Consider the following 27,408-nt stretch of genomic DNA (forward strand, 5'->3'; position numbering starts at 1 on the left):
CTGCCAATATTTGTGGATTTTCAGTTGTGTTTCTTTGTCTTTAATGTTTCTATTCTCTGCTGGCTGAGAGAATCCTACAAATGGAAATTTGACTATATGCAAAGTGCTAAGAAAAACAACAACATAAGATATATTGTCCAGGATCAGGTTTAGGAAGCAGTTTGAAAAACAACAGAAAGACAGGCGGAGTCCACAATGTTCCACGTAGAACGAACAAATACTTTTATCAAAAAGGTTAGGAAAGCCTAATGCACTGAATAAGAACAAATAAAGGGAGAGGAAGAGATAAATACTCTCAAAATTGAAATCTATCTGATAAAAGTTACAGATTATGAAAATAGCAAAAATATTTGTGCCATTTATAGAAATGACTCAGAAAGGAGGTGAATTGGCAGGAGTTAATTCTGAGGGCAAGCAAAAATATACATTAATTTAAGTGTGACAGAGGGCCCAATTTTGTTAAATAAACAGTTTATTAAATACTTTCTTGGGTTGCAGAAAGAAGTTTGGAATTTTCTGGCAAAGGAGATGAAACTGTGAGCACAAGAGAAGAACTGAAACTGTAAAAATCTTCATCATGGTGACTCATTTTCACATTGAGGTTACAGAAAACAGCTGCTACAGATAAATCTCTTTTTTGGTTTTCCTATACATAGATGAGCTCACTCCTTTCCTACTGATCATATGCCTTGTGGCAAAAACATGCATACCGGCCACTCCTTATTTTTCTATTTAAATGGATTCTTCACACTACTGAAAAAAAGATACTTTATGAAGGGTGTTAGCCAAGAATGATCTTCTATGGATGCGGAGGCTGTCAGTCCTCTGGATGCAAGCAAAAAATAAAAATAAAAAGGATCCTCAAGTCTATTTTTGTTAATATATTACTTCACTACAAGATGCAACATCCATTTAAAAAGTTCTGAACACACCTATATTAAAAAGAAAAAAACCCCATGAAACACATCAGCAGGCTGGTTTCTGAAACTGTGGTTTGACAGGAAACCGATATGAAGGTTTTACTCATCTTGCCTGCTTAGTTTCCTGTCTTAATTCTCATTTTATGAGTTCCAAACCATACAAAATTCAATCCTCATAATTTGTTACAGTTTCAAAGCACAGCAAGAAACAGAGGTTTTGTTGCCACAATCTGGAATTGCTTGCCTATTTTAAAAATAATCTTGCCATTAAAAAAAAAAAAGGGAAAGAAAAAAAAGGAAGAAAATCAACCCAAATTTCATTCTGCTGTAGCACAGAAAAGAGCCAATAATTACTTCTGAGCTTACTTATATTGGATTCCTTCATTAGCTTGAGGTTACCTAATGAAATTGATTTTATAGTGACATGTATTTTGCTCCTATTATTGTGTTTTCTTCCAATGGCTGTGCATTCCCCTGCAAGAGTAGCAACCTGAATACCACATTTTGCTTAGGAATTATTAGCAATTATTATTTTTTTTTACAGGACTACAATATGCAGAAAATTTTGTAGATGGATAAAAGGCAACATCCTTGCACAAGTCAAAGTCCTTATTCTGCAATTTAAAATATGTGGAGACTCCCATCCATACAGAGCCAGACAGGCAACCAGGAAGAAATAATGACAGGAGCAGAGTCCAAGTTAAAAATACAATATTTCTAAATGTGGCACACACAAAGGTGATTGAGAAAGAGTGGGTAAGGAGAAGGCAGGACACAGTTTATAACATGGAAATCATGTGAACTCTTATTAGCCTTGTGGGAGTCTGGAGTATTTCATAAAAAATAACACTTCCCTTAGTATGCCTTTATAAAAGTACAGATTATTGGGCATATGGGAAGCTTGTTTTGAGAAGACTGGCATTAGGTCAAGAAGGGTATTCAAGTCCTAGATGACCACATGTTAGAAAGCACAGGACTAAACTTGTGAAAAGGAAGCAAAGGAGGAAATTGCACTAGAAAACACTGCACCTACAATATTCCAGCAATGGTGTAGACAACATTTAGGCTGGACAATAGGCACAGACATTTCACAGAGTAGACCATGGCAAAGTGTATAATTAGGTATGAAATTTGGGTATGAAGATAGAGCAAAAGGAAGCTAGCAAAGGCAGGGAAGCAAGGAGGAGTTTGAATGTGATGAGGAAGGTGAGAAGAAATCAGTAAAAGGCCTTGAAACAAGAACATAACCAGAGTCTAAGGCAAGGTACTCTGCAGAAGAAATATGGAAAATTAGGAGGCAATGCAGAGGGGTTACAGATAAGCATGAGATAAGCAAGAATTCTCTTCAAATTTTATCTTAGAAATTTTCAAATTTGGAAGAGGCAAAAGGAATGGAAGCCTGCATTCATTTAAAAAACACCTTCACACTAATAAAATGAAGTATCTTTAAGCAGCATAATACTAATAAAATGAAGTATCTTTAAGCAGTTTTTAATACTTTGCGGATTTCATATTTTATCTTCATGTGTTTGCTTCTGCCATCAATTCCAAGTGTATTATCATTACATAGCTTTGCTTTTGGTGTAATTCTGTATTGCTGCCTTAAGTGAACTTTTGGTATTAAAGCAAATCAAATCTGTCAAGTATCAGGATATCACTACAGCACAGAAGGTTCATGTCTGCCAGGCATATGTGCAATGTTCTTCAACAGTAGGACAATTAAGGCAAGGCTATGATAGTGGTTTCCAAACAGCTATCAGAAAAGCTGTGCAATGTCATTGATACCACATAAGGGAGTAAAACGTACTTCACTGTCTAGTACTAGCCCCAGTGTCCTGGGGGCTCATTTGGTATGGCGTGCAGCTGGACTCCACAAACATCAAATAGTATGAAAAGCAGGCTGAGATATCTAAAGTCAATTTTGGCAAGCTCTCCTACTCAGCTTGCTCCAAGAGAACCAGCACCAACCACCCTTCTAGTAAACTAAAGGCTGAAGATGGTTTGTCCTTCTTAGTTCATGTGGATAGCTCATCCTTGATCTTGGTTTATTTTTTGAGAAGGAATTTTTATACGGTCACTCCTTTTCCCCCCATTTGGTGATTCTGCTTTTTGGGATTTTTACATTTGTGCTGACCTTTATGATAATTGATAAGGCACTTAAAGGCCATTGTGTTTTGTGAACCATGAAAACATACTAGTAAACTCACAACATTACCTGACCTAAGAGTGTACAGTTACTATTCCTCACCTTGTTATGTGAGGTACACTTTCCTGTACCATCCTGAGTCATTCTTTTCTGTGCAGGTTGAATGACTTGGCATCCTTTGCTCCAATACTACAATGTCATTCTGCTCACCTCCTGATTAATGGCTTGGAGGAAAGAGCAGAATGTTGTCCCTGTGCTTCCATGACTCTTCAGGGGCATTTATAAAAAGGGTGAAAATTTGGTAAGGGCACACTGAAAAACATGGCTCTGATAACAGAACTCAGACACATCAATGGCATGTGGTGTGTGTATGAATAAAGCAGAAGCATCTCTCCTAGTAATTTTAAATAGTTTTTCCTTAGCCCTTATTCTATAGGTAACTGTCTCTATGCAGTCTGTAGAAATCTCTTTGTAGGTACTGAATGCAAACTGGCTGAAGATTTCAGGAATGGACTACTGTAGTTATTTCATTTCCAAGGAAACTGCAGCATCACAAGTGCCAGGAATTATGCAGTTTCAATAAAACATGACAAAGGGCTGGGGTGTTTAAGGCACCTCTTTCACATGGCAATTTTCATTCTTTCATGACAGAAGTACTTTAACACAAATAAACTCCTTCAAACCAAGAAGCTTCTTATCCTTGTCTGGATAGGAATATACTATGCTAGTACAAACAAACAAACAAACAAGTCTCAAATTTACCAGTGGTGTCTGTATATTCCTAAGATACAAAGTTTCAGGAAGGAAATAGGTTTCCTCATCCTGTTAGAATTTGCAAGCTGCAAAGATGTCAGCGAGATGAACTCTTTCCACACTGAGGGGTTATGTTACCTTTTCTTTGTTAAACTAGTATAATGTGTATTTGTAGCACGGTACATATTTGTCAGTAGTGTAACAGTATTAAATTAATACACCCAAAACACTAGAAACAGTTTCTTTTCTAAGTAGCAGAAAAATACATTATCCAAAAAAAAAAGTTATGCACAAAAATATCAAAGTACTACAACTATTCAATGCTTACTGTTCAACACCTGAATGTTAAGTCATTGTTAAAACAGCATTAAACAATCTTTTCCTTAACTCAAAAAGGTATGAGTCTTCATTTGTTTTTGAAGCATATCCATAAAATGGTCATATATGAATTAAACCCAAGGGGAAAAAATTGTATTCAATAACCACTTAACAAAAGGTTCCGGGTTTTGATTCTACCTGACAAAAATATACTCCATTTTTTGTATATCTGAATCTATAAAACACAATGCTTATACTTCAAAGATAAATGTAACTCTAAAGAGAACCGTGGGACATCAGCCATGAGCGATGTTCAATCATTTGTCAACAGGCAATACAGAATGGAAGAGTGTACTAAAAAGCTTTATTTTATAAGACCGCTGGCATGATGCTGACAAAATAGGGTAAATTATTTTAAATCACTGATTTAAATCATTATTTTTAATAATGATTTAAATCAGTGAACAAGATGCCCTGATTTACATTACAGATTTATGGTGAAATGCATTTCTTATTTATTAGATGATCAATTTTCTTTTTTCTTTTTTTACTTTGACTTGAGTCAGCTGCCTTTAGGTGGAAAGCAATGCTAAAAGTGATGGATGAATCAAACAAAACTATTACATTTCTTCAAGCAAAACATTTTACATTTAAATCTGATTTATTAAACAAAAAAAAAAATTATCTGTAGTCAGTGAACTGAGCTGATACTTTGTTGTTTCTCATGGCTACGTCCTTCAAGATTTTGGAACTAACAGCTCCTCACTTCTCAAATTGAATTTTTACTCACAGATTGGAAGAGGAAAGCAGGCTTTTTTGGTTTTTAACTCCCAAATTCTTTTGCAACTTTGAGCAAACTAGTGACTGAGCTGAAGTAAGCTAAATAAACTTAAATGAGAAAAATATTCTGTCTGCACCTGTATAAAAGGCAAACACTGCTAAAAGATAATTTATTATTAAAAAAACCCCAAACCCGACAGTTGCAGGTGATTAACTAGCAACTTCCCTCAGGTTAGTGGTCTGACTTTCTTTAAAATTGCAGGAAAAAATGCAGCCTGCTTCAGTGTTATGTTGATTAACTTAAATGATTTCAATAGATTACATTAAGTTTAGTCCTTGATAGATTTCTCAGAATTTCAAATTTAGTTTTAAATAATTATTCTTTTAAAAATGTATCTACTTAAATAATATTTTCCAAATTTTTCTTTTCAAATCATCAATTTTTATCCACTCTGCTACAAAACACTTGACAATGGCTAGGGCTGCTGGTGTGCTATCAGTTTTCTACATTCAATACAACTGTTTTACTACTAGCCTATGCTTTCCTTTACTTCTGTGTTATAGCCACCTACTATCAATTGCCATTTACTCAGTGGCTGAACTTTTTAGATTCTAAAACTTTTGTGGATTTCGTGGCAACCCTCTTCTAAAACTAATATATTTATTACTGTGCCTGGGCACAAGGGCCAGGCAGGGACAAATCTGTGTGTACCTTCTCGCACCCTACATTTCCTCAAAAGGATTTCACAGTACCCCTGGGTGCTGGGGCACCCTGGTTGAGAATCAGTGACTTAGACTGTAGGTGCTTTTAGAGGAAGAACATCTTTTTAGTATGTATGGTTGCGGTGGCATAATGGGGCCCTATATAAAAAAATAGGTGCTGCTTGAAGTACTTTAACAGTTGTGTTAAGTTGAGCAGAATTTTTCTATGGCAATTTCTTTTTACACATTTCATCCTTGTTTATAAACAATGACAACAGAAGCGCAAGAAAAGAAAGTATACCACTAAAATGACAAGTAATCTAGAAGAAGGCTTATTTACATAGCAAAGGACTACAACCCCCCCCCCCATCCAAACTATTCTCTCTCTCTCCCCTTTAGGGATGCAATATATTGAATGGTTGGTATGTGCAATTGTTTAGAAAACACTTTTATGGATACAAAATACTATTAGGAAAGCAAGATTTTTTCTCCTCAGGGATGGTTTAAATAGAAGTGTGATATGATGCTGGGTAAATGGAAGAACCTGCTTTTCTGTTCATTGTTATCCTTTTCCCACACGTAATATTATCCATTTATTTTTTAGGGTTTGAGTCTAGTTGTAGAACTAAAATAGTTTCTTAAATTCATGAAATCCTAAATTAATTACTGAAACGAACAAAAGAGAACAAGCAAAGAGGCTGTATCAGATATTTTAGCTTCATTATGTTATTATATGCCCCATTTGAAATTCGAATAGCTAGATGCTATCCAAATGAATAGTAAGATACAGAGATCATCCCCCAAAGAGTTAACAATCTGTGCATGTAAGACAGAAAAAGGGTAGAAGGATGAATTATTAACTTCCTTATTTTACAGATGTGGAACCAAAGCTGAAACACAAATATGCCTATTTTACAGATGCAGAACTGAATCACAGGGAAAATTTTTGTGGATGATTCAGACATAATAGTGATTGTCTGTCTTCTTAAATTTACAGTTTTTGAAATAATCCAAAGATTTAAAAGCCAAACTCTCTTTTGCAACAGAGTTAAAGAACATGCCTGACCTGAGAGCCATCAACATTTAGAAAAGCAGGAGTAGAGCATAAGATGTTTTTAAAAGTATGAATGTAAATCTCTTTTCCTGTTACTGAATAACTCCATGTAGCTATTTTTTCACAGGTGTTCTGATTCTTTGAGAATAATGATAAATGTTGGATTTTTCCAAATAATATACTTCATATACTGCATAAAGTAGACAACTGATAACAAACACATAATTCCCATAATACAATAGCTTAATTAAACTATAATGATGATCCTGTTGATACAGAAAGCCTTGTATGTTCAGTTAACATACTTCTGAAGTCAGCAATCTAAACAAAAAGTCCTCTGCAGCCAGCCTTTGGTATTATAGTCCCCTCTTCTCTTATGTATGGTGGGACCTTAACAAAGCATTCATGATTAATGATCCCTTCATTCTGCCATACTTGTGAGAACCCTAGCAGGACTCTCAAGGTTCAAACAGCAAAGTACATAGCTGCTACAGGTATTTATCAACCAAAGGAATTCAATTTTAACAATGTCTCTATCTCTCTGCTATAACAGATATGAGACCATAAGAATTCAAGCCTGTTTGGTACACAGCTCTGTAGAGAGGAATCCTCTTAGCCCACATTCCAAGCAGCATATTCAGCATAAAAAGTAAAGGTTTGCATACCCAAACAACTTACTGCAGGATAAAAGGAGATGGGGCTTTACTGAATGCCAGCTGCCCCATAGCATACATACTGCCTGTGTGCCTGCTCTTGCCCTGTGGTATGCAGAAACTAAACTGTGGTGGTTTAACCATCCATGAAAGACAGCTAAATTACTGTGCTTTAGGTAAGAATGCAAACAGACAGTTAGACCTGAGCTGCTGATGTGTGGTAAAGCCCATAATAAATGGTTTAGATGTCCATATCCTATGGGCTTTTTCTATAGCCTATGCCATTCAAAAAAAATATATGAATCCATTTTCTTGATTTCCCTTCCCTTCCAAATTATGATGTGGATACAGAAAAATTGTGAAAGAAGTAGTGGAGAGCAAGTGAACAGTCAGCAATCTGCAGGTACGTGGGTGAGAAGGAGTAACAGGCATGAAGTAATTACTAAGCCTGACTTCCTGGGGAAAGAACGTTGAATGCTGTGGGGCTGTGGTGACAGAGAGGGAGAGAATAGGTCTTGATCTACGGAACAACATACACACTGAAAGTATTATTTTTTAGATGTTTCTTGCAAGCCTATCTATGATATTGCATACTTTTCCTGGAAGTTATTTCCCCAACTCAGAATAAAAGAGAAAGTGCCGATGGTACAAAGAAACTCGTTCTTACAAAAACCCAAAAACTTAGCCTTAGTTTTTGACCACACTAGTTTGAGTAGTGTTCAAACACGAGGGGGGTGCAGCAAGGTATCAGAGATGCTCTGTTCATCAGGGCATCTTTTGGGGTAACAAGGCACAACGGTCACAAAGTAACAGGGAGCAGATTTAGGCTAGACATCAAGAAAAACTTCACGGTAAGGGTGGCCAAAATTTGGAATAGGCTCCCAAGGGAGGTGGTGCTCTCCTCTACCTTGGGGTCTTTAGAGAAGGCTGGATAGGCAATCTGGCTGGGGTCATCTGAGCCCAGCACTCTTTCCTGCCCTGGCAGGGGGTCAGACTCGATGATCTGTTGAGGTCTCTTCCAACCCTAGCATCTATGAATCATTTATGATTTTTCCTATAACAGTAATTAGTACAAAGTACCTTTCCATAGCTCGGAGGCTATGTGGGGGGCCATAGGTGCAAGCATAATGCAGAGAGCGGCCAAAGCTTCCTCAAATTCCACACTGTGGAGCATAAGGGGTTGCGAGGCTTGCTATGAAAAATGGGGAAAAAAATTGTAAATATAAACAGGCAAAAAAACAGTTTGATAAGAAAATGAGATAATGAGCACACAAATCAATGCCTATTTCTGTAATAATAATGTTTTACAAGAAATAATACAATGCACACAAAAAGCACACAAAACTGACCAAAGGCACCAGCATTATTGTGAACTAGCTAGAAACTTTGACACTGGGACTCTTTCCATGTAGTGGCCTGTCCATACTGATTCTGGTACAATCATTTTTGAAGAGGATTTTGGACACTCTGGGTGAGTCCAATAATATCACAAATCATTTGAAAGATAAAACCCTGTTCAGTTAGTTTAAGAGTGTCACCAAGGCATGTATTTTAATTAGAATAGGTCCAAAAAAGATCTAGATAAATGTGAGTATAGATTCTAAGCAATACAAGAGTGATGTAAGACTGCAAAGCACAGAAATTCTTTGATGGCTCATGTTTATATTGTTTTTCCAAGTTCTTATAGAAGTGGCAGACTGACAATATGTGCATTGAATTCCTATTTATTATTTACCATTAAAAGAGGTACAAGCACAGATGGAAGCTGTACAAACTTTCCCTCATTCAGCCTTAGTTAGCTTCAACCTTGACCTGAACAAAAACCATCTCCACCAGGAAGGATAGTTTTGATTCTGTGCATATTCAGTTTTTTTGTCTCTGTGATGATAGAGCAAAGAAAACTGCCAGCAAGTGTCAACTGTGATAATTATTTCATGGGTGTGATGATCACTATTTCCTGTCTCCAAGAAAATAGACCAAGACCAACAATTCATTTGATAGAGGCCACAGAACAGCTGTCCTACTGCAACTTCTTACAGCTGCTACCTTTCAGGTTTGAGCAAGTAAGTTTGATGAAATAAAAACTGATCTCAGCTTTTTGCAAAGTTGAAATAAACTTTAGCGATTTCTTTTTCTCCTTCTAAATTTAATTTTCACCCATGTCCACATTTCCTGATTTCAGCTCTGGATGGAAGAGGACGTGCCAAATATACATGGTACCCAGCCTTAGTTCTTGAACATACTATTTTGAGCAGCATTCAAACATTTGGATGTTTGTGTGAACTCAAAATTTAAGGCAGTGGTTTCAATCCTTTAGACTCAAGGCACTTCTTGTTAGACTATGGAAAATAATGGAGTGATTCTTCTATTGCAAAAAACTTAGGAAGACTAAAACAGGTCAGAATGCTTTTGACACTGGACTCCTATTTGAAATCTGTGGATTTATCTTGTGAATCATATGCAGGTGCTTGCATACCTAACAGTCCTAATATTCCATGGCACCCTGTGGTGCCCTTAAAAAGTTCTAAAAGCATCCGGGTTGAGAATCACTGTTTTAAAGTTTACTTATCTCTTCTGTGAGCCCACACTGTATGGGAATCAGTGATCTGAAAATAAAGAACTGTGCATCACATTTCCAGTCCCACAAAACATGCAGTCTCTAGCGCTGTTGCTATTTCAGTACAGCATTTTTAAGCGACTACATGGATGAGTGTTAAGTTTTGTGAGTTTAGTCAAGAAGTGCTTTCATATCACCAGCTAGAACTCTAATTCTAGTTACAGAGACAAATAGCTAATTTGACTTCTGATTTAGGTCACTGCCAAAATATACATAAGACTAACGATCCAAACAAGACAAACAAAAATAACAACAGCTACATCTGCCCCATGCCACCTGGACGATCCACATGAAAGTCCCAATTACAAGTGCCAAACTGAAATTATTTTGTAGAAAAAAGGAATTTCTAACCTTTGTTTACATCAGTTGGTATTGTAGTGATGAATGTTTTCACAGAGGAATTCACAATCTCACTGCTTTTGCCCTTGTCAATCACAGCACTCTTTCTTACTTATTGGAATGACTACAGTACCTTATAAAGTATTAATTTATTTTGAAAACCATAGCATTATGTTTAACACAAAACAAGATAATGTAGTCCAAGAGGTGTCCTTTAATGGGATAGAATACAGATGTAAACAACCAGGTGATCTAGATCCCTTCTGTTTACATGCATACGTATCACTGCTCATCTCAGAAATGGAGTAGATGTTCTTAAAACTTAAACAACTCATTTAGTTAAACTATTTTAGTTTTAGGTAGAGTCCTCTTTAAGCTCTCCCTGGCAATTTATAGTGCACGCTTCAGGGCCACAAAGCTACAAATGTACAGTTTATTTGAATTGATGACTTTTGTTGCAAGTCTAATAGGCTATAAATGTAGCAGTATTAATAAGCACAGTAAACATTCGTAGTATAATAGGCCCCAAAGCCCCAGGCTATTCCTTGTTTGAATGCGTAGTTGTGTGCCCCAACGGTACTAAATTTTATGGTACATACTCAATTAGACTGCATACTTACTAAGAGTGTATTACTGAGGCTCATCAATTGAGAAACTGCGGCATTTAGCATGTAATTCTTTGTGAAGTCACTTGTTACCTAGTCACATAAAAAACAGGTAATTAATTGCTTAAAATTTCCATATAGAGAGTTTACTTTTGTAAAAAAGACAAAACAAGAAAAACTGGTATGAGCAATCAGTCACAAATTGTGTAAAGGGCACACACCACCCCAAGGATATCACCTCAACCTATAATACACATTATGTGCAATTACACGCGTGTGCACACTGAGGTGATATTAAAGTGGTAAGTTAAATTATTTATAACTTTCGCACACTTCCCCCTCTGCCTTCCTCAGAATTTAAATTTAATATTCCAAACCTTGAACAGCTTCAATCAACAATTGCCCTCTATGCGGCACTGGTCAGACCGCAGCTGGAGTACTGCATCCAGTTCTGGGCGCCGCACTTTAAGAGGGATGTGGACAGCATCGAGAGGGTCCAGAGGAGGGCCACTCATATGATCAAGGGACAACAGTGTAGGTCCTATGAGGAAAGGTTGCGGGACCTGAACCTGTTCAGCCTTCAAAAGAGAAGGCTGAGGGGGGATCTTGTGGCCTGTTATAAACTGGTTAGGGGGGATCAGCAAGCGCTGGGGGAGTCCCTGTTCCCCCGAGTACCGCAAGGAGTGACCAGGAACAATGGTCACAAGCTGGCGGAGGGAAGGTTTAAGTTGGACATCAGGAGGCGCTACTTCACGGTCAGGGCGGCTAGGGTCTGGAACCAGCTTCCAAGTGAGGTGGTGCAGGCTCCCACCCTGGGGGTTTTTAAGAGGAGGTTGGATGACCACCTTACTGGGGTCATTTGACCCCAGTGCTCTTCCTGCCATGGCAGGGGGTCGGACTAGATGATCTGCTCAGGTCCCTTCCGACCCTAGAAACTATGAAACTATGAAACAATCATTTTATCTTTAAAATAATTTTATCATTAAATCAACTTCCCAGAGAGTTTTCTCTATTCTTCCCCTACGTATGAATTTCCTCCCAAAATCCAGCAGCCCAGTGCTTATGACAGATGAGAAACACATGACAACTTTTCATACTTAAAATGACCAAAATTTTAAAGTCTGTTTGAAGTACTGGAAGATCCCAGGACCTATAATCTAAGTCAGGGTATGTTTCTATGTATATATATCCCCACCCCCACCTTCAAGTAATTTTTAAATGTGTTTATGGCTTCCTCTGACCTGCGTACAACTGAATACATAGTAACTATGGTATATGACTTTAACATAAAAAGAGGTAAAAAAAATCATCTTAATAAAAGGTTTTAAGCTTTCTAAAATATGTATTGCAATGTGCAAGGGACATAATAATGTGAAGTGCAGTAAAAGAATTACTGGCACCTGTCTGGAATGAACTGCATAACTTTCCTGAAGCTTTGCTACTTGTGAGTTTGTGCTGACTGCATTATAGAACCTCAGTATGTTACCATGTACATGCATTCATACTGGAAAACCTTGCTTATCCAAACCTCACTTAGCTGCAAAGCCATAATTCCCTGGGGATTTTAGGCACCTGAAATCACTTGCAATTATGCATTTTCATTCTCCTTTGCTTTATGCAAAAAATATTTTCAGAATAGTTTTGGATGGAGCAACACTTTTTATTATCAAAAAGAATCACCCACACTGCTGGTACACGATATGAACAATAATGGCAAGCCATTTAATCACTTTCAAAGGATGCAAATGCTTCTTTTACCTCAGAGATCGTAAGGTTCTTGTTCTCCCAGATCTTCCTAGCTTCTGCCTTGTCCTTTTTACTCAGCAGCTCAGGGTTGGGCAGAGTCCCGGAAGCCCTGGCTTTAATAAGGTTGGTTGCTAGAGACCAAAGGCGTATCTGCCATCTCTGAACACCAGGGATAGCATCAGCTGAGTTTAATAAGAGATTTCAGTTATAAAATCAAGCGAAAATGCCAAAGAGAAAGAAAGGAAAAATGGTACCATAAACTACATGCCATTTCATGTTTATAAGGAAATTCCATGTTGCATGTAAATTCTTGGTGCAATGAAATATACATTTCAAAAAATGAGACTGCTTTAATGGAAAAAAATAATGTCATTGTTTAATATTTTCAATATAGCGATATCCTCTGTTAAACATTTCCTAAATGTGTAAAAATAAACCCTTGCCAGGTAAGTGTTAGAAGAGATTCACTTTACATGTCAATTACTTTGGAAAACAGGGAGTGTTTTTCAAGATGCTTTTATCAGCAAGAAATTCTGTAATAAGGACGTCTTTTTTAAACGTTGATCTAAAGTGATGAGAAAAACACATATAGATGCTAGTTTTTCAGTGTGCAGTAGTTACCATGGTAACAAAACACGTAGCCAGATTTTTGGACCAGCTTGTTGACACCCAGCACTTTTTAAGAAATAAGAACTGCAAAAGTGGCCATAAACTACCTTTATGACATCCCTGGTCCTCTGGCTACCCATCCAGACTCCTGGCTGCTCCTGCAGCTGGGGATTGTGGGACTGCAATCCCAATCACCTATTTATACCTGGGAAGGACAGAATGAGAGGCCGAGGAGATGTAATGCCACTATTACTCCCCATGCTGACAGGATCTCCAAGTGGCTAGTTATAGCAGATGTAAAGTTGTTTGCACCAGGGTACAGTGCTAAATAGCCTTAATGAGCTGTAGGATTCTAGTGACCATATCACTGCTTAATATTATGCAGTACTCTCTCACAAATAAGTCACTTGTTTATCTGTGTCTTTTTTTTTTTAGGATCTGTTATTGTAAAGAAACACAGGCTTTAACCTGTGCTCACAAAAGGCTTATAAAATGATTTATTTTACCTTTTGTCTTAAAAATTCTTTGCAGCGGTGAGCAACTATCATAATTATGTTCAATTTTCTGCACCGTTCTTTCAATAACAGGTGACTCAGGGAAACTTATCTTTGTGCTTCTCAAATCAAGCAAAAGAAAAGGCTTGTTTGAATAACTAAATGCATTTTTCCTAGCATTCCAGTAGATGTCTATGACTACAATTATGAAAGAACATGTATAATAGAAACACCAAACTATTAATTTCTGACTAACACCTTTTCTCTGCAGATCTCAAAGAAGTTTAAATTAGGGGTAAGTTCCATTTTTCTCATTTTAAGACAACAAAACTATGGGAAAAAAGACTGACACAACAGATGAGTCACTGATAGCATGTCTATACCACATGAGTACTGAAGTGAGGCAACTGCCTCACGGACATGTCCCAAGCACAGTGTTGATGTGCATAAATCTGCACTTGGAGACTGACTGCAAAAGAACAACTAACAGAGCAAGGTATTACCAAATGTAAGTGGCAGCAGAATCTGTTCTTTTGAGAGACAGGAAGAGGCAGTGAGACACAGGCAGCAAAATCGGTTCTTTTGAGAGAGAGGAAGAGAATTTGTTACCTACCTCCTAATCTTGTACTTTTAGGATCAGATTGTTATAAGGAAAATGATAAAAGTCATAGCATCATACCCTAATTACATAATTAGAAAAGAAATGTGACCCTTGGATAAAGACCAAGCAAAAAATGTAATGAAGAAAGCAGGACAAAGTGACACCTTAACAATGGTGTAACAATGTGGCTGGGCACCTGGGGCAGCTGCCACACCACTAGTGCAACTGTGAGACTGTGGCAGCAACCATTTTTTTCATTACCCTCTAGGGTTGCCCTACCGTAGTTAAGCTACTGTACTTTAAAGACTAACTTGTTCAAAAAGGCATGAGCTTTTGTAAGATACAGTGTACTTCATCAGAAGACAAGTCTGTCATGGCTTATGGACAACCCCTTAACTTCAGATGACGTCTCTCCAGCAATAAACTACCTAACTCCTTTCTCACCAAGGCATCAGGCCTCATAACAGACACAGATGCCATCTGTGCCCCTTATCAACACAGACCCCACCACCACTGGACCAAAAACACACATTGTATCATTTGTTTATTCTCCTGTTTTACCACCAATGTCATATATGCCATCACCTGCTTACAGTGGCCCTCTACATTGGACAGATGGTGCAATCCCTATGTAAAAGAATGAATGTATACCAATCTAACATCAATTCCAGAAAGACATAACAGCCTGTGGCAGAGCATTTAAATTTCCCTGGACCTTCTATCACTGACTTCAGAGTAGCTGTTATTAAACAGCTTTAAAAACCAACATGAATGCAAAAATCACAAAACAAGAAATCATCGACACACTACACTGTGCTAAGTATGGTCTCAACAGAAACTCTGAATTCTTATTCCATTACCCTGACTCCCTTTTATAACCCTATTCCCTCATTAGGTTAACAGCAACTTTTTAATTCCTTTGATCTCTTCAACCCACCTTCACTTCTCTCAGCAGGACCCCTCTTTTCCTCCCCACTTCCAATCTTTTGTATTTGAATGTATTTAGACCTTTCTAGTTGGTAGCCTCTTTGTCTATAAGTCCATTCATACATAGTGTCTGACAAAGGAGGTTGTAGCCTATGAAAACTCTTGCCTTTCTGAAAGAGTTAGTCTTAAGATGCTATCCAGACCCACCTTCAGCCTAACTTCAGACTAATATGGTTAACTACCTCTTTCAATAAATGTAAGGACAGAAACCGATCTGACAATACACCTAGTATGTATCGTATCATATTGTAATGCATTGTATTGCAAAGAAACCGACAGAAGAAAGAATGGTAGAAAAAGCAATTTTTAAACATGGGTTCTTTTTTTTTAAAGCATTAAAATGTTTTATTAAAGTTTGAGTGACAAGTTGCATTAATGCGTATTTTCCCTTGGATGTACAACATGTTACAGAATGAGGCAGATAAAAAACAGAAATTAAAATAAAGACCTGCCAGAGTGATCTCACTGGGGTAGCATACTTTTCATTTAGAAGAGTGTGTGTGTTCAGAAGGGACCCTCAACTGCAAGCCATATTTAAAGGTAAGACTACACAAACTTCTTTGTGAGTATACGACCTCTACTATTCAACCTGGTTTCATGAAAAACATTATGCAATACTGTAACAGGGGGGCCTTCTCGGGGCTGATCTGCCACTGGCCTGCCTACCTGTTTATGGGCCAACTGCCTGCCTTCTTTCCTGCCATGCCTTAATAATATCTAATTAGGATGTTAACTAGGCAGGAGGCTGCTCATTTCTTGCCCTGATGCCAGGGGGCACTTTCTGCGCCTCTGTTCCTCCCCTACACCGCAGCCCAAGCCTTGCAGATGGCATCCACAGTTCTTATCATCACCGGCCCCACACTGGGCCCCAGAATCCTTCAATCCAGACCCCCAACTAGATTCCCTCCAATCAGGTGGCCTACTCTGCCCTCATTCTGGGCTGCCTAGCTCCCTGAACTGTTCCCCCTCTCGGGTGTGGTCCCCCTCAGGACCTTTGGCCTTACAAAAACCTCCAAGGATGGAGAGTCCACAGTCTCTCTGGGTTACCTGTTTCAGTGTTTTACTACCCTTCTAGTGAGAAAGTTTTTCCTAATATGTAACCTAAATCGCCCTTACTTCGACTTGAGACTTTTCCTCCTTGTTCTGTCATCTGCCACCACTGAGAACAGTCCAGCTCCATCCCCTTTGGAACCCCCTTCAGGTTGTTAAAGACTGCTATTAAATCCCATCTCAATCTTCTCTTCTCTATACTAAATAAGCCCAGTTCCTTCAGCCTTTCCTCATAAGTCAGGTACCCCTGCTCATTAACCATTTTCACTGCCCTCTATTGAACTCTCTCCAATTTGTCCACATCCTTTCTGTAGTGGGGGGGACCAAAACTGGACACACTACTTCAGATGTGGCCTCATCAGTGCTGAATAGAGAGGAATTATCACTTCCCTTGATTTGCTGGCAACATTCCTACCAATGCAGCCCAGGGTGCTGTTAGCCTTCTTGGCAACAAGGTCACATTGTTGGCTCATATTCAGCTTATTGTCTACTTTAACCTCCAGGTCCTTTTCTGCAGAGCTGCTTCCCAGTCAGTCAGTCCTCAGCCTGTACTTGTGCATAGAATTGTTCCGTCTTAAGTGCAGGACTTTGCATATGTCATTATTGAACCCCATGAGATCCAATCTTACAAGTTTTCCAAGTAACTCGTTATTTAAGAATAAACTATTGCCAGAGGAAACAAGTATTTTCCTTATACCTGATCTTAGCTTTTAAGAGGTACAGGAAGAGAAGTAGTAAGGGAGGTGCTTCCCTAACAAGTCTGTAGCCTAATTAATACTCTTGTGAAATTGACCTTTTTTCTCAATTCAGAAAAGAAACCTATAATTCAGTTCTGAACTGTTACTATCTTTATGAACTGCAAAACTCCCAGTTCAAGTAAGTTGGATGGAGGGAAAAGACTGACAAGCAGATATTTAGGTTCCCTGCTTCTGCTCCCATTTCCCTCAGGGTAAGTACAGACAGTCAAAAAGTCTGAGGCTGAATTGATTTAGTCTTTGCAGGTTAAATCTAAACTTCGTGGATTGAACCGATAACAAAGTGAACAGACATTCAGTTTTGATTCCAGAAATACAGCCACATGCCTGCAATGCAGAAGCCGGGGGTGCTACAGCACATCTTCCTGCTCAGATGGAGCAGACAACTTGGGCCAAGTCTAGCCCATCCTGGGAGGGAGGGTTTGTGGGGGGGTTCAAAGCATCCTGGGATGCTGGGGGACTGCAAGTTAACTTGAATCTGGGAATCTGGGACAGAAGTTCAATAAATCAGTTAAGTCTGATACTACATCCATCCAGGTTTATCTTAAACTGGTTTTGGCTATTTTGAAAGCAATTTATGTGCATTGAACTTCTGTTATGTTACAGATTTGAACCAGTTCCTGATCACTTATACTGGTTTATGTTTAATTTCTGTCCCTAGCCTCAGTGTACAGTGAACCTTCATTTAAAAGAAAAAAAAAAGTGCTGTAGACTTCTCTCTGCCTATGTCCACTATTCCACTGCATGTAGCAACTAAGCCAAATTGTTGTTGGTTCTTATTTTCCAAAGCCAAAGACAATTGATATTAAAATGTTCTAACTGGTTTTGCTATTGTATTTACTTGAATCTAAGATGACACTCCAATAATTAGATTTAATGCATGAAAAACTTACAAGTTGGTTAAAATTTTCCATGTATAGAATCTAATTACTGAAGGGTTGCCTTTAATTCATCCCACCTACCGCTGCAAGGGAGAGGGCAGGTGGTATAAGACAGTCAAGCAGCTTGTCCCCTGCTTGTGCCTGCCCCCCACCTCCTCCCCGCTCTGCACCTTGCTTCTCTCCTAGTCTCTGCCCTCCCCTCTCCCTAGCCTCTGCCCTTGTAGCAGTCATGTGGGCTACATGCTCGTGCTACAGGCTGGGCTGGGGGCATGCTCAGTGTTGGGTGGGGGGGAAGATAGGCAGAAGAGGCAGCAAAGAGGAGAGGGTGGGGTGCAGAGATGTGGGGGATGGGAAGAGGGGGGCGGGAAACTGCAGCTGCGGCTATAGCCGATCTCCAGGTAGAGGCTTAAGCCCGAGCCACAGCAGCTGCCTGCCCCCCCACCTCCCTCATACGGGATTCTAAGACAAGGGTCTTTCCCCCCACCCCCTGTATTAAATGGGGAAAAAACCTTCATTTTAGAAAAGAGTAAATATGGTATATCATCTTCTTACATTTACTCTAGAAAAGAATAGCAAGGAGCAGTGGCTCTACATCTAAAGGAATTATTAGTCTTTTCAGCTAATGAAAAAGCCTGTGAGGCAGAAGACAGAACTGCTAAAGAAATGGCAGGATAACTTCAAATATCCTGTGCTTTATCTGAACATAATGACATGAGCCTTAATATTGCCTCACATTACATACCCTATGCAGGAGACCAGCAAAGGAATATTATTTATGAAAAAAATTCTTTAGTGTGGTGGAAGCCTCTCCAATGTAAAAACCATTCTTTTCCATAGGAAGACCAAAAAGAATAGCCTAAATTTTGATTATGTGCAAAATTGGAAGATGTCATGATCAGTAATTAATTAATCCTTTAAAAGTCAGCCAGATGCTCCTATTTACCTGTTCTTGTAATAGAAAAACAAGGAATATTTAATGAAATAGAAAGGAAACATATAAAAAGATAACAAGGAAATATTTTTTAAAACATGGTATATTAAACTGGTAGAACACACTGCTACAAGGAATTGGAACAAAGAAGTTAGTAGGATTCAGAAAAGAATTTCAATAGGTATTTGGAACATCCATAATTTTATCAGAAAGGCTCGATAGTTTGTTTGGGTTTTTTTAGAAGTAATATGCACCAGCTTGTTTTAGGATGTAAGCCAGCTACTAACCACAGGAAGGTTTAGAGCATCTGTCTGTTATGGCCACTGCTAGACAGTGCAATCCCAGATGGATTTCTGGTCTCATTTGCTATATTTCTAGTATTAAGAATAAATAAATCATAAATAAAAATACCTTTATCCAAAGATACCACCTTTATTTAGAGACAGACATTGAGATCTTCCCATTATATCAGATTTTCAGATTCAACGGACAATAAACTAAGTTTCAAGACACAATACATTAAAAGGAAGAACAAACTGAAATACCACAACTTACTTTTAATATTCCATAAGATGTCTTGTTCTGGAGAGGCTGCAAAAAGGATGAAGAGTCGCATAGTATCAATGCCATACTGCTGGACAAATTTCTCAGGATCTATCCCATTGTGCTTGGATTTACTCATTTTTTCCCATGTGACCTGCACCTTCTCTTTAGTTTTTAAGTGAACTGGTCCCGTCTCTAAACATATAGAACACATTCAGTAACTCAACTTTCACTTTGTTCCCTAAACATCTGAAATGGCAAAATTAATATTAACTACTTCTTTGGTGTTCTTCAGGAGTTTAAAAGATAAATACCTATTAAGGAAGGAAACAAGTCCCTTCCCTACTTTAAGATTTTAACTCAAATGACATCATTTAGGGGACAGGGGCACATGACTTTTATGAGGAAAGGCTGAGGGAACTGGGCTTATTTAGTCTGGAGAAGAGAAGACTGAGGAGGGATTTAATAGCAGCTTCCAACTACCTGAAGGTAGTTGGTTACCAAGAGGTCAGAGCTAAACTATTCTCAGTAGTGGCAAATGACAGAACAAGGACCAATAGGAAGTTTAGGTTAGCTATCAGGAAAAACGTTGTCATAAGGAGGGTAAGTAAAGCACTGGAGCATGTTACCCAGAGAGGTGGTGGTATCTCCATTTTTGGAGGTTTTTAAGACTCGGCTAGACAAAGCTTTCGCTGGGAAGATGTAGTTGGGGATGATCCTGCTTTGAGCAGGGGATGGACTAGATGACCTCCTGTGGTCTCTTCCAACCCTTATTTTCTATGATCATAATATTTCCATCACATAAGGAAAATAAATGTATTTCTCCTTTTTGCAAAGCTATGTCCATTGGCATAGGGCAGGGCAATGCGGGGAGAGGGGGAGGAGGTAGAAAAAACCCATTGCCACTACAGCCATACAACTGTGCTGGCTGAAAGACAGCAGCAGTTTTGTTCTGCAGCTGCCCTGGGTGCCCAGCTGTATTATTATGCCTCAGCCCACTACTCATGAAAGGCACCAGTCTAATAGCACTGGAGATTCAGGGCCTGCAAATATTCTGAATTTTGCAAATCTTTCACTGAGATGCATTGCACAGGGGTAACATATGACTTGCCCTGGGCTTGGTTTACAGGTTTCAGCTGGGCCAAGGCACATTGTTCCAATGCATCAGCCACAAAAGGCAGCACTGGCATAGGTGCTTCAGTGTAAAAACATCAAAGAGAGGTAAACTCTACCTTCCAAGCAAAGAACAAGTATAAACACAGACAAAGGGAGATTTAAGTTTCATGCTACCCTTCAGTGATCACATGCAGGGGTAGAGAATAGCTTGTTCTATACCCATTATATCCATATCTTATCCACTGAAACTGCTATCAACTGTACCACCTATGGCAATGGTTTTTCAATGCAGATATCTGCTAACTGTGCCCACCAGATCTTTATAACTGGGCTAGTGAATAGTTGTTATAAAATACTGATTTTTTTGGTCATTTTAGAGCCAGACCCAACTGAAGTAAAAATACAGTTCAATCATAGGGTCTGAACCTGATTAAAGGGCAAAAAGATTAATATTATCCCTGATGATACACTCAGCTTTATGTACACAACTCCAGAACACACACAAAAAGTCAATCTCTGGCTTAAAGTTTATAAGGATTCACTTCTCACTGCTGAATTTTCCATGCACTATGACTCGTACATCCTTTTTTGCTAAGCTAGCCTTTGACCTTCTGGATGCACCTGTGCTGGTTTTCCCACACAGTCCCCCTTACCAGTGAGATCAATTTCCTCTCGCTTCAAATATTGGCCTGTTGTTGTTAGTCTGAAGGTCTCACTCTTGATGAGGCCTTGGACCAAAAGCTTATGAAAAGGCTCCCTGAGGACAAAAGGAAAAGGAAACTTATCTGTTGAAAAGCGTGGCCAAAAGCATTCTTTACAGTAAACCTCAGGATGCTAACCCAATGAAAACACAATTATTTGATGAAAGAAGCATTTCATTGTACATGCACAATAGCTGTCACCTATAAAAGTTAAGGCACTTTTTGTATTTACTTTAATCTAAGATTTTTGCCTCAGTCAACACTGGGGTGGGGAGGGGGAGCTTGTCTTAGTCTTAGATTTGAGTACTAGCCCGGAGCAGGTGGTGGCTCAGCTCCAGCTTTTGCCCTGAGCTTCAGGAGGAAGGAAGAGAGGTGGGAAGCTGAGCTTGCCTGCTTCAGTCTGGGATGGCTTGTGTGAAAGGGGAGTGGGTACATAGCAGGGGGAGCATGGAGGAGACTATGCAGTGGGGAGGGGAGGCAAAGGAGACACACGGTGTGCAGATTCAAGGGAGTGCAGGGAAGACTGACTGCCTCTCCTGCCTCTACCTCCCACTCCTACTGCTTACCTTCACCTTTTGCTTTGACACAGGCCCAGGACATGCCATTGCTGCTTCTCCCTGGTGGGTCTGAGCTGCGGCCCCTAATTGTCCCAGAGCTATAGCAGAGACATCCAAAAAGCAAGTGGCAAGGGGTTGCATGCGATGAGGAGGCAAAGGAAGCATATGCCAGGGTGGACATACATGTGGGGGAAGCAAGGGGTGCGAATCTGGCCTCTTACCCCCTACCACTGCTCTTCCCACCACTGCTGTGGGGGGTGGACAATGAATTTAAGATGACTCCACAAATTTTCCATGTATATAATTACTGGAGGGTCATTTTAAAATGTGAAGTTGTCTAGTATTTGGGTAACTGCAGTGCTCACTGTATTGAGAAATACACACACTTGTTCATATCCTGCATAAATTACTGTGTACTGATTTAATGTTATTTTAATACTGAAATCTTCAAATTAGAGATAAAAATATGATAATCTTTACTGGCACAACTCAGGGGGTTCAATAACTTTAAGATAAATTTATAAACCATGTTCAAGTTGTCAGGTCTGACTTCTTCACAATCATTTGATTTTAACTGACTCTGAACTTTGTTTTGAAATACACGGTCTTAGCTCAAAATCTTAGTGCACATTTCCTTTTTAGAAAAATCAGAATACATGTTTTTTCAGCAAACAAAACATTTATATACTTGATGGTCAATACTGCAGACCCTGAAAAATGACAAAGCCCTGTTGTGGGAAAAAGACAACAAAAAATGACATTAGAAACCAATAATGTAGGAAACTTCAAATTAGACTAGATTAATATTTTTTTTCTTTTTGGCACAAGCAGCATTAAAACCTTAATATCTTGGTAAAAATAATTTATAAAAGAAAAAGAAAGTGAACAGCATCACATTTATGGATAACAGAGGTAAGCATAACCTCTGAGAGAAATAGTGCTTTCAACAAATAGATTATAAACAAGAAGCTCTTGATGAATTAGATTCAGTTAACAGACACACCATTGCCATCATTTCCTTTTAGCGAGTTAATTTTTGTAATGCATTGATTCAGATGACTGCTGTTGTAAACTTTATTGAAAAGAGCAACAAAGAAGTTCATCTCTGTGGCACTTGCTAATTCGTGCTGGCAACTAAAGCACTGTTCCTTCAACAGGATATGTGTGCTTAACATTAAGCACCTGAGTAGTCTCACTGCCTTCCATCAAAATAAGTCTCTGCTATACATATACACAGTACAAACAATACATCATATCCCCTGTATCTATTATTTACTGTTTCCAAACGGTCACAAAAATAATTCTTTTATGAAGAGGCAACAGCTGAAATAGATTTCTACATTGCAATTTATAACTATAACAATTCATATTCCAAAACACTGTTTTAAGGAGTTAATTATGAATTAATTTCTTATTACCATAATTATAAAATATAACCTTGTAGAAATGCAACTGATGATGTGAAAGGGCAGTCATTTATTTTACAGAATAATTTTACTCTATAAATATTGGATTGGAGCAGCCTGGATTATGCATGATATTGTATCTCTAGCATAACATGATTTACCTTCAATTGCTACCACAATGCTGGAACAACAGGTTATTTTAAAGAGAAAGGAAAAATAGTATTTATTTTTAGCAGTCATTTTCTTTGCTCTGTCTTTCTGTTACAGACATATTTATTATTAAAACAAGAGTCTCACAGACTGAAGTCTGTAACCCTATCACAGAACAAATAGAAAGTAAACATGGACTGGGAGAAAACAGGCCTTGTTTTAAAAGCTAGTAATTAAACAAAGTAAGACAATTACAAAAAAAAGTGATAAATAAAAGGATTAAATCTTCCTTACCCCCACATATTATTTGGGATGACATTTAAACAACATTAATCTTACATGGGAAAGTAAGTTAAATAGTCAGAACATCAAAAAATTGGTAACTTAACCAGAACACATTTTTCATGGAACGCTTACTTTTAATGACATGGTGTTAGTTCAGATCAGATGCCATGTTATTGCAAGTTAAAAGGAGGAATGTGCATTTCTAATTTATATTTACAGGAAAGAGAAGCAGGACACATGTAATACCGAATATTTTACCATGTATGGGGAAAACAGAACACATTTGAATGGAATGGGAGACTACAGAAGGATGGAGAAATGCCCAGCATCAGAAATATTCAGTCTGTGGAAGGCTCTGGTGAAGACACGAGAAACAAATGCAGCTGGGTACTGAATTTCTTCAGTTGATCCAGGAGAGCTTTTCCTGAGAGACGATGTTGTCTTGGCTCCACCACATGGTCACATACAGAATCACATTCTCCTGGAAGCAGCATTTACAAAGCCTCTGATATAATATCCAACATTCACAATTTTGGACAGGGTCAAAGTTTGAAAAGCATTCCTATTATAATCCTTACTTTTCAGTATATTTTTTACACAATTACGCATGCTACATTATCTCCCTCACATGAACCAAAGGAAAAGACAGGTGGGGAAAAAATGGATGTGGTGAGCTACTTTGTTCTGAATGGAAAGACAAAGAAACAACAGCATCTTAATGTAATGCTGATGCAAATGTTGTGACAGAATGTCATGGCTGGGCCTCTTGGCTTTGTGGATGACACCAGATAAACAGTTCAACTCTTAAAGGTTACTACACTCAAATTGATTAATGATTCCAGTGAAATAAACAGAAAGGTAATATGAATTATTTGTCATAATATGATGAATGACATATTTCAGACTGCAAGAGGTTTTGTTGCTGTGCAGGCCTGGAGCAGGGTTTTAAGGTACATTCCAGAGAGGTGACTGGGAAAGTTGTTTGAAATATCACTCAAACACAAACTCTAAGAGTTGCTGAATCTGAAATCCGACTACTGACTTTGGTCATGGACACACACAGCACTTAAAACAGTTTACATGTGGCTTAAATCTGAGGCGACCAGACATACAAGCCTTTTAAATCAGTTTAAATCTGCCTGGAATGGTTGAAAAGTGTATTTGAAAAATCAAGCACTACTGGAACTGGTTCACTGGGAACCAGTTCAGTGTTCTGTTGAACACCAAGGCTGCTGACAGATGTGAAAAAAAACAAACCCAGCGCTTTACCAGAAGAGGAAGTGCGTCAGTTTGACCTGGCTCACCCAATGTCTGTATAGATCATGCACTTCAGTGGGTTATGGGGGCTTTGGGGGGCTATGAGGGCTTTGGGGGGCTTTTATCTTATAGCTGACTTAATTAACTGTTAGATAAAAGTGCCAAAAGGCCCAGCTGAAGCACACGATCTATACATTGTTGGGCGGGCTGGGTCAAACTAATGTGATGCTTCTTTTGAGTATGCATTGTGCTTGGCGCAGGGGCGTGCCAAGCTGAAAGTAAAATGCTATTTTGTTTAGTTTTTTCATGTCTGTAAGCAACTCAAGTGTTCTGTGACTCTGGTCTGGTCACTTTCAGTTATCCCATACTGCACTACTCTTCATTGGCCACCGTAACTGCTGCAACTGGCCCCTCTAGTATGCAGTGAGAACTCTAGTGCCCCGCCGTTTTTGGCACTTTTTTCAATCAACTGGCTCCCTTGCACTGCTTGTTCAACAAGGTTATCTTTCTAACAACCAGCTGTGGTCCCTACTAGATTGGATTGCACCTCCTCCCCTCAGCCTCTGGGAACCAAAAAGTGTAGTATCAAACACTCCTTTCCTGGCACCACCTGCCCATCCCCCTACCCCCTCACCAAGTCTGGTTAATATACTGCAGACTTTGGTCAACTGCAGGCTGCTGAAGTTTACTGAACTTATGCTTAGGAAAGAAGTAAAAGCAGAAAAACAGATTCCCCCCACCTCCTGGAACTCCAAAGCATGGATGCAGGCACACCCAACCCTTGCTCCTACCTGCCCACTGCAAGGCATGTTGGGCCAGGTGCTTCATACAACTGTGAACCGGTTCCCGCTCAGTAACATTTTGAATTGGTTCCATCGCTGTGCGTCCAGCCCCTTTGATCTTGGCCTACCTCCCTGAAACAGCTGTTTTGCTATACAGGATATTTCAATGGGGTGAAGGACGAACATGACTGGTAGGCAGGGAACTTGTCAGTTTGAGCACATAGCACAGAGATTAAAGTCCTGCTGAAGAGCACGTTCTGCTCTGTGCAGGGATAGCGGAAGACTATTACCACACATATAAAGGACTTGTTGAGAGAAAGCTGGAGGTACTCTATCCAGCTAAAGCACTGATGAATGATGAACTCATAGGAAGAGATAAGTTCAGAAGTTGTCTCTCAAGACCTCTGCTCCTTACAAAGCTAGGCCTGTGTTCCTTGCTTCCTTGATGGACTTCCAAATGCTTAGATTAGAAGAGCAGAGTGCCCACAACTGATGAGGAAACCTGAAGCAGCAGGTGTAGATCCTGAGCAGGGGATTACATTTAGGTTTCAGAGTTTTATAGTCTAAAATGGTTAGATGAAAGTATCCCACAATGTATGAAAGGACATGAGCCTAGGAGTATGCTGAGAAATGCCATGGCTAAATGCAGTAATTTGGCTTAATTGACTTGGAAGGTCTTTGCTTCACAACACAAATACATAGTAAGGAAAACACTCAACAACCACCAGGTCTTACAATGGGCAGTCAACTGCCTGAATAATCTCTGTGTACAATTATAAAAATCAATTAATGTTTACAGTGAGCTCTTCTGAGGTCATAGTGGTTGCCCCACAGCTGTAGACTTTTTTCTTATGTATTACAATGTGGCATACTGTTTTGAAAATACAACATAAAAGAATGCCACCTTTTCCTGTAGTCTTATGGTTGTGCTATTTAGCACTCTCACAGCAAGTAGGCTTGTACAAATAAGTTCAACTACGTACACAGATTTTTCTTCTATTCTGTAAAGTGGCTATCTAAAAACGACACCCTCTCTACGCCATTTTCTCATTTTGAGCATTACAATCAAATTTCTTAACCTAATCAAAACCTGTTATTGCTTTTTAGTCCTTCAGGGAGAAGAAATTGGATTCCATTTAGGCTCATTTATCAAACAGAATTGATTCATATATTCCAGTGAAGCACCACATTTGAATCTTACTTACAGCAGTGAAATTCCCACTAGAATCAGTGCAGTTGAACAGATGTACCTGAGGGTTCTATTTATCCTCCTGAATCAGTGTTACTGGAAAAAATGAGCAAGAACAACATAGCTTGACGGGATTTTTTAAAAATCAACTCCCTTTTCAGGCATCTTTTTAACATTAGATACAAATACTAGAGGTGCACTGATATATCGGTGGCATATCGGATTGGCACCGATAACAGGAAAATTAACATTATTGGCAATTGGCTTTTTTTGGCTGGTATAGCCAATAATGTCACCAATAAATGCTGCGTGCATGTGCAGCATGCATGTATGCCAGGAATGCAGCCTGGTGGCTTGGGGAGTAGCCTCCTACCGGTACGTCTGTGGTGGCGAAGGAGCATTGGAGGCACAGATCGAGGCCCCCACAGTGATGGAGTGGGGTGGGCGCAGAAGCTGCCCAGCCAAGTCACTGAATGTTAAA

The 27,408-nt window shown here is 39.0% G+C and overlaps 1 protein-coding gene across 1 annotated transcript in view; it reads right to left on the bottom strand.

Moving 5' to 3' along the window:
- Positions 1 to 27,408, bottom strand: part of LARS2 (leucyl-tRNA synthetase 2, mitochondrial) — a 151,393-nt gene that overhangs the window by 13,109 nt on the left and 110,876 nt on the right. The window contains exons 15-19 of the mRNA XM_019508888.1: positions 21,254 to 21,357; positions 19,497 to 19,679; positions 12,646 to 12,815; positions 10,903 to 10,980; positions 8,407 to 8,518 (exon numbers count right to left, since the gene is read on the bottom strand). Coding sequence (XP_019364433.1) covers positions 8,407 to 8,518; positions 10,903 to 10,980; positions 12,646 to 12,815; positions 19,497 to 19,679; positions 21,254 to 21,357 — 647 coding nt within the window. The remainder of the gene's footprint in view (positions 1 to 8,406; positions 8,519 to 10,902; positions 10,981 to 12,645; positions 12,816 to 19,496; positions 19,680 to 21,253; positions 21,358 to 27,408) is intronic.

Source organism: Gavialis gangeticus, unplaced genomic scaffold (genome assembly GCF_001723915.1).
Source record: "Gavialis gangeticus isolate Ggan-Ray unplaced genomic scaffold, GavGan_comp1, whole genome shotgun sequence".
Taxonomy (NCBI): Eukaryota; Metazoa; Chordata; order Crocodylia; family Gavialidae; genus Gavialis; species Gavialis gangeticus.